The 8111-nt window shown below is 52.3% G+C and overlaps 1 protein-coding gene across 1 annotated transcript; it reads right to left on the reverse strand.

Moving 5' to 3' along the window:
• Window positions 1–740: 740 nt before the first annotated feature.
• LOC112806928 (sialic acid-binding Ig-like lectin 13) lies at window positions 741–7169 on the reverse strand. Its single transcript, XM_073886551.1, is given in 8 exon segments — window positions 741–1007; window positions 1009–1115; window positions 1979–2026; window positions 2254–2532; window positions 2735–2875; window positions 2878–3123; window positions 5862–5916; window positions 7137–7169. Coding segments are annotated over 8 exon segments (1176 nt in total).
• Window positions 7170–8111: the final 942 nt, after the last annotated feature.

Here is an 8111-nt window from a genome sequence, read left to right on the forward strand (position 1 = left end):
CCTTCCTGCCCTTGCTTCAGGGTCTTAACCCATCCAGGTCCCTCCACTCTGTGCCCGCCTGCCCTTTCCACCCCAGGACAGTCCCTCCAACCGCAGGGTCAATGCTCACGTGATGACGATGATGGAGAGAAACAGGAAAAACAGAGCCATAACACCTGCTCCCCCAGCTGCCTCCAGCATCCTCTCTGAAAAAGGCCATGCTTTTCCTACAGACAGATTGGATTATTGGTCATTCCTCTCCAAGAACTCGGTACCTTCTCCCACTCCCTCCAGGACCCTGATTCCTGTTTTCCAGCCCCTCCGCCAGACTGCAAACAGGGGCACCTGGGTCTTGGGGAAGCGATTAGGGCCCAGTGAGGGAGGCATATGGGGGGGGGTTGGATTGCAGCCTGTCTTTATTTAAAATGCAGGAATTTCATTCATGGTAATATTTATTTTGCATTCATTTATATTTTTAAAAAACACTGCATTGCAGTATTACTTCTCATTACTAAGGTTTTTTTGGCTTCTCCTTAAATTTTTGTGCTCATGGTGAGCGCTTCACTTGCCTCACCCTCCTCCCTGCCCCACAAATCAAGGATCTGTGTCCCCATACACACCTGTGCAGTCCCCAGCCCCTCTCCTTCAAGACCCACATCCTTCCCCCTGGCTTCCCCTCCCTGCTTTCACCCCACCCTACCGCCCTGATCTGGCAGGAAAAAAAGACAGTGATACTATAGGTGGCAAGGAATATCTTGGACTCACAGGGGAGCACAGACCAGAACTGAGCTCCCCTGTAAGGCTCGGAGGCTCCTGGGGGTCCTGGGGGTGGTGCTGTTGTTCTCCTCCAGCCCCCCCCCCCCACAGGTGCACTCATTCTGCAGGGACAGCCTCAGGGAGACATGCTGGGAGCCCACCAGGTTCTGAGCTCAGCAGGTGAACTCCCCTTCACCTTTCTCCTGTACTTGAGGCAGCTCCAACACCCCAGGGTACAAGGGATTTGAGGAGCGCAGGGTCAGTCTCCCCCGGGGCCCAGCTCAGCCTGGCAGGGGGGTTGCTATTGACAACACAGACCAGGAGCAGGGACTGGTCCTCCAGGACTGGAAGAGATGAGCCATTCTCCAGGGTTGTGGGTGCTGGAGAAAAAGAGACAGAGGGTCAGAGAGACAAAAAGATGGAGAGAAAGCAGAAGGACTTGAAAACAGACTGGATGAGGGGACAGACAAACAGAAGTAGGTTGAAGTGCAGGAAAAAGCATGCTTTTTTCCCCTTGTTGGTGGGAATGCACACTTGTCCACCCTCCATTCAGGACAACTGACCACATACCTCAACTTGGAAAGAACATAAAAGCTACATTTTGCTTTTAGGAGTTTATCCCACAGACATACATATGCACAGTTGGGAAAGGAGACACAAGATTACTCATTGCAGCTTTTTGGCTAATAGAATAAAATGAATGCTGTGATTTTCCATTAGGAGAAGACACGCATGGAATCAGAATCCATCCATGGGATGGATCAACTCCACAGTCTAGGAGAAGATGGAGGGCAGTCTGTACTACTGATATCAGAGGACCCTCAGATCCTCTAGGCAAACACACTAAGGCTCAGAGCAGTCCATAGACACGGGTCACTTTCCAGGAGAGGACTGGGTATCTGAGGACAGATTCTGCTGTGCATTTTGAAAGTCTGTCTATGTGAATATATTACCTGTTCAGAAGTACATAAATAAGCAATTATTAGGGAGAATAAAAGATGGGCCAGGAGGAGTCATCAGAAGATGCATGATAAGGGGCAGATCTGCCGGGTGCATGTTGCCCTGTTCTCTTCTCCTGATAATGGAGGGGGGAGAGTGCGGAAGGTGGGGGAGGAGGCGGCTGAAGGGGACTGCTGCTCACAGAGCCATGGAGGCTGGGGAGGAGGATGACCCTTGGGTTCACCCACAGTGGGGAACCGGCCCTGCCCTTGCTCCGCACACCCCAGGAGGAAGCTCATTCTACCTGTGCCATTTCCTTGGGAGACAGTTGCTGTCAAGTTCTGCGGAGAGTCTGGGACAGAAAGACATGGCGGATTCATGTTAATGGGGAGGGCTGGTGGACATTGGCCTTCTGTCCCCAGGAGCTGCATAAACGGGGAAAGAGTGGAAACTGGTGGCCCCCTGACCCTCTCCCAGCCTGGATTTTGGGACCAGCGTTCAATGTCCCAGGCCCTGACCCCTACCCCACAGCCCTCAGGACCCCATCAGGGACCCAGGGGGTCCTGGCCTGGCTCTCACAGGACACATTGAGGTGGATGGTCCTCATTGTTGTCACTTTGGCCCCAGGCAAGGTCACTTGACAGGTGAGGGGCCTGCCATGGTCCTGGTGCCGTGGGGTGAGGGTGAGCACCGAGGAGAGGTGAGTCCTGGGGCCCAAGGAAGTGAGGGACACTGATGTCCAGGAGAAGATGGGGGGCGTGCCCCGCTCACAGACCCAGGGCACAGAGCAGGTCAGGTTCCCGGGGCGGCCAGACTCCAGGGTCCCTGGCTTGAGGATGTCAGGTGTGTGGGTCAGGGCTGTGAGGAGATGGGGAGACATGGGAATCAGGAGGAGGGTCAAGGGGAGGCCCTGAGAGAAGCCTCAGGGTTTGGTTCAGCTCCTGCCTCTGAGTCCTGACATGGATTACCCCCAGTCCCTCCCAGGAGAGGAGTTCCATCCCAGCCCTGCGCTGGGACCCCTGTCCTTCCCCTGTGGCTTCACCTGGAGTCTGCTCCTTACCCGTCACACGCACGGAGAGCTGGTTCTGTAGGTAACTATATTGCACATAAGGCCCTCTCTCCACCCTGAAGAAGTATGTCCCCGAGTCCCTTCTCTGTGCATTTCTGATGCCCAGGGAGCAGTTGTAGCCCCGGGGGCCCCGAGGAGGTGGAATCGGCCCTGGGTCTCCTCCTGCACTTCTCGATCTGGGTTGTTTGTGGCCACTGGAGCATCCTGGTCTGCACTGGCCCCTTCCTGGAACCAGTAGCCGAGAGCTGAGGTAAAGTCAGACCCTTGGTCCTGGGGGTGCAAGAAGCTGCAGGGCATGAGCACACATAGACGCTCCTGCATGGCCACTGAGCCGCACACTTGCAGCCTGTAATCCCCTGGACCTTCCTCTCGGGCCGCCTCTGGCCATCAGCCCCCTCCCTCCTCCAGAGCAGGGCCAACAGCCGCAGGAGCATGTCTGGGCTTGGCAGTGCCAGGGTCCCCAGGGTGTCTGTTTCTCAGGGTTGGTCTCTCAGGAACTAAAAGTTGCAAGATTCAGAGGAAGCCCCGACGGGAAAATGCAGGTGATGTCAGAACAGTGACCCTCCTCAGAGGAGGAACTTCACACCCAGATGCTGTCAGGGCCAGGACAGCCATTGGGAATCAGCCATCTGCCACCACATGTCCACTCCTGGGGACCCTGGACCTAGAGGCCAGAGAGGGTGAGAGCCCTCAGGGAGCTAAATTCACCTCCTGTGCAGGGCTCGAGCCCCATCTCCCGTCTCCCTGCTGACACAGCCTCCCTCTGGAGTTGTTTTCTGCAAAGTGGAAACGGGTCCCTTCTGGCCAGACCCCCTGAATCGCAGGCTGTACATGTCTGTGGAAGTCACAGGGATACAAGGGATGGGGGAGGCCGGGGCTGGGAGTGTGAGGAGGCCGACTGTTCTCCCTCCCTTGGCATCCACACAGTGGGCATCCCCTCCCTGCTCATGAGGTCACACACTAGCCCCGGCCATTGACCCAAGAGTCACTGTCCAGTGGGGAGACAGCAAGTGTCCAGCACCTGGAGCTCCCTGTGACAGGGGGCCAGAGGCAGAGTGAGGGGCTGCTGTCCCCCCAGGTTGGAGGTTGCGTTACAGAAAGCTTGGGCAGAGGGGACACTCAGGCAGTGCAAACAAAGACTCCAAGGATGTTGAGGGGAACCCAACTCAAAGGAGAGGGAACCTGGGGCTGTTATGGTAAGCGGGGTTGGTATGGGGAGAAGTGCAGAAGAGAAGGGGCAGATTTTGAAAGGGATAGAAGTGTCGGCTTTCCCCCTTCGCTGTGGCTGTCTGGCACCAGGGTGATTTCTTCACCGCTGGTATCTCACGGGGCCATGCTCCTCTTCATTGCTCCAGAGCATGCAGGGTCTGGCGACCTCTGGGGTTTTGCCAATGCAGGGTCTGCTCCCAGGAGTCGGGTGTGCGGGGGACACAGAGTGAGGAACCCCAACTAGGTGTCATTCACCCTCAAGATGGTAGGGATTTTGTGAGAGAAGAGATGAGCCCTTGAATTCACAGAAGGTTAGTTTTAACTATGTGTCTGGGGGTTGGGAGAAGGCTCTGGGAATCCTGGTAGGTGGCACCCCCTTCTACCGATGTTGGTTCTTTTGACACATTTTTTGGGGGGGAAATATAAGATACAAAGAAGGATGCCCAGAAAAACAACTCAGTGATTCATCACAATATAGAAATAGAGCATTGCAGGCATCTTGGACCTCCCCCCTGGGTCCCCATCCCTATTGCACACCCCACCCCCCCAAAGGAGCCCCGAGAGTCACTTTAATGCTAATTGTTCCCTTGCTTTTCTTCATAGTTTTATCACCCAAGTATGCTGCCTTTTATACTATGGCCTTGTTTTTCTTAAGACTTTGTATGCATAGAAAAAATTACACTATGTTTTCTTCCATTTAACTTCATGAATCTGCCCATCACATATTATCCCTTCCCAGAACCATTACCCATAATGAAGGGTACAGTAAGCGCTGGGGTCACTGATAAGGGAAGGGGCAGGATTTGAGAATGCATATGCACTCCCACACTATCAACAAGTCCTGCATTTGCAGTCCCCCCTGCAGCCCCATCCCCCCTCCCTGGCCCCCTGTCCTGGAAAACCCATTCTCTCCCACCAGGGTCAGTTGGAGCATCTCTGGGGTCAAAAGGGCTGGACCATGCAGAGTCTGTTTCCGTGGTCCCCAGTTTGCAAAAAAAAAAAAAAAAAGGCAGAATGAGAAGGAGAGACACAGGAAAGCTACAGAGAATCTAGCTGCATGCAAAAGAGAAACATAACCCACAGGCCATCAGAGCTGGGAGGCCTTCTAGCCCCACTTCTCCGACTTTCAGAAGACACTGAGGTCCAGAGTGGGCAAATGAATTGCCCAAATCATACAGGTGCCCTGTCTTATGCACCACGGTCTACACAGGGACCCCCTTCATCAGTCTTTGTCAGTCCAGGATTCATTGAGCTGGGAGATGGGTAGCTTTTGTTAATCTGACAAGGAAGAATTATTAACTCTTCCCATGGGGTGAGAGAGGAAATTTCATTCATTCAGCAACCATCTACATTGTGTCTTCAGCTTTCCAGTAAGGGGGTGAGTATGAGAGATCTAGCTCTTTTCTTTGAGGGGAGCAATATCTGGTTGAGAGACAGATTATCTGACAATTCCAATGCCATAGGGTAGATGCTTGGGAGGGGAGAGGCACAGGCTGGAGATGCGTGGGGCTCTTGCTCTTCTGGACTGCAAGGTGAGTTCTGTAAGGTGAGTTCTCAGGGACAAGAAGACATGGTAGGGAGTTTCAGACAACTCAAGGGATGTGAATTCCACAGGTGATCTTTGTACCCTGAGAATTTCTGGACTCTCAGGTATTGTGTTCTCAACCCCACTCAGTCTTCCACTGTGCTGGAAATCTTTCTCCAGGTACCAAGTTTTGTGCTCTGTGACCAACATCACCTCTGCCCCAGCAGAGGTGGGGCCACCACCCATAGGGGGCGCTTTCTCTGCGCAGGATCCCTCCGAAAACGCGATGGTGCTGTCCGTGGTGCTGATTCAGAGGGCAAGGCTGACGTCGGGCATGTCCACAGCTCTGTGGAGGGGCCTGATCACAGAGAACAGGGATCCTACGTCTGGAGTCAGGGCAGTCAGCATGTCTGATGTGCTGGGGAGGGCTCAGCTCTACCTGGGAGGGGAAACACAGGGGAAAGAGAAGACCTGAGTCTCTCTTCCTTATCCTTCTATCCACCTTCAGAAGTGTTCTACGGATAACGCCAGGCTATTGTCACTGGTCCAAGCGCAGGGAAAAATGAAGGTTCTGTGTTGCCCTTTTACATACCTGGTTCCATTTCATTTTCTGAACATCCCTGACAGAGAGGGGTAATCCTCCTAGAGGAGGCAGCCAACACTTAAGACAGATGAGTAGCTGTAGGAACTAGCCTCCAAAGACAACCCCCAAACAACCTCACCCCTCCTTTATACAAACATGAAGCTCCTCTCATTAGGAGATAAAGTTCATTACTATCTCCTCCTCTTGAATCAAGGTTGGGCCCACGACTGCTTTGATCAACAGAATGTGGAGGACAAGTTGTTCCAAGACTCATACATTAAGAAGGCCTGGTAGTTTCCACTCCTGCCTTGCAGATTCCTGGGCATCTGTGTAAGCAATCTGGGGACCTGATGGAGAGAAAGGCTACATAGAGGAACCTTGAGGGTCAGACACCCAGCCCCAAAATCTCAGCCACCATCTCAACCTCAACACGACTGCCTGAAAGAGCCGAAAGCAAGCTAGCAATGCAACTGCCCAGCTGGGCCCTGGCCCATTTATAGCACCAGCACTGTGAAACAGAATAAAAGTTCAGGCCACCAGGTCATAGGGTGGTTTGATGTGCAGCAATAGATAACCAAAACAGTAGCCCACACAAGTCATAGCTAACAGGGAAAAGATAATGGGAGGTTTACTGGGCTGATGAATTTTTCTACTTACTGTATTTCAAGGATGGTTCTTAAATGGTGATCTGAGGCCTTCATTTGACCTGAGGACTACATTTCCGAGAATCCCCTTCCCCTTTTGCTTCCAGTTATTTTTTCCTAGTTAGACAATGGTTTTATTGTTTGAGTACATAGTGAAACTTATTCAACCAGGGCAGAGGCTGTGGATGACTCATATTTCCAATTGAGGGGAGGGGGGACTCATTTGGTCCCATAATATCGAGCCAAGCGGTGAATACGGCTCTCCATCAGAATCAGTCAGAATTTAGCATCTTCATCCTTTCTCTTCCTCTCAAGATGCTTTTGAACAACAACAGCTTTCTTAATCAAATGGTAGAGATCCTCAGGAAGATCAGGAGCAAGTCCTTTGAACTTAAGAATTCTCAAGATTTTATTGCCTGTCACAGAACATACCTGTGCAACACCACGGGTGTCACTCAGGATCATGCCGATTTGGGGGGGAGTCAGGCCCTTCTTGGCCAGTTTGTAGATTTGCTCCTGGCCCAGAGAGAAGTTTACAGTGACATGCAAAGGATCCAGGAAAACTGTGTCCCTAGCATTTCTCTCCTACTAAGACATTGTCCCAGGATCTCTTTGACCTGACAACTGGGGCCATTTGCCTACTCACAGGACCCCATCTTCCCTGAGCAATGGACAGGATATGGCCCACCATCTCAAGACTCAGAATGACCAATGCCCAGCTGGGTCTGTCTGTCTGTCTGTGTGTATATGGTGAACATTGGTTTCCGAGGCCAGGGTGATGATTAATTTTATGTGTCAGCTTGCCATGGGCCATGGGATGCCCAGATTAAACATTATTTCCAGGTGTGTCCGTGAGGGTATTTCCACATGAGATTAGAATTTGAATCAGTGGACTCAGTAAAGTAGCTAACCCTCCCCGATGCCAGTGGGCACCATCCAATCCTCTAAGGGCCTGAAAGGAACAAAAAGCAGTGGAAGAGCAGACTCATTCCCTTCCTGCCTGCTTGTGAGCTGCGACATTGGTCTTCTCCTGCCCTTGGACTGGGATTTGCAGCATCGTCTCCCCTGGTTCTCAGGCCTTGGGACTCAGACTGGAATTACACCCCTGGCTTTCCTGGGTCCCCAGCTTTCAGGTGGCATATTGTGGGAGCTCTCAGCCTCCAAAATGGAGGTAGTTCTTCATAGTAAATCTCTGTTTGGTTCTGTTTCTCTGGAGAACCCTGCCTCATACAGTCAAAAGGGGGACAGGCAGACTAAGCCAGATCTCATGAGCCATACTTCCTACTTTCTCATTCTTTCCATGAGAAATAGAAGCCACTGAAGGGTCTAAAGCTAGAGAGTCAGGGAGTGAAATGGTCAGATTTGTGTTTTCAGGTGTTCTCTCTGGCTGCCCTGGGGACGTTGGGT

The sequence above is a fragment of the Callorhinus ursinus genome, unplaced genomic scaffold (assembly GCF_003265705.2).
Source record: "Callorhinus ursinus isolate GAN/ISIS: 27379988/994484 unplaced genomic scaffold, GSC_fseal_2.0 scaffold71, whole genome shotgun sequence".
Taxonomy (NCBI): domain Eukaryota; kingdom Metazoa; phylum Chordata; class Mammalia; order Carnivora; family Otariidae; genus Callorhinus; species Callorhinus ursinus.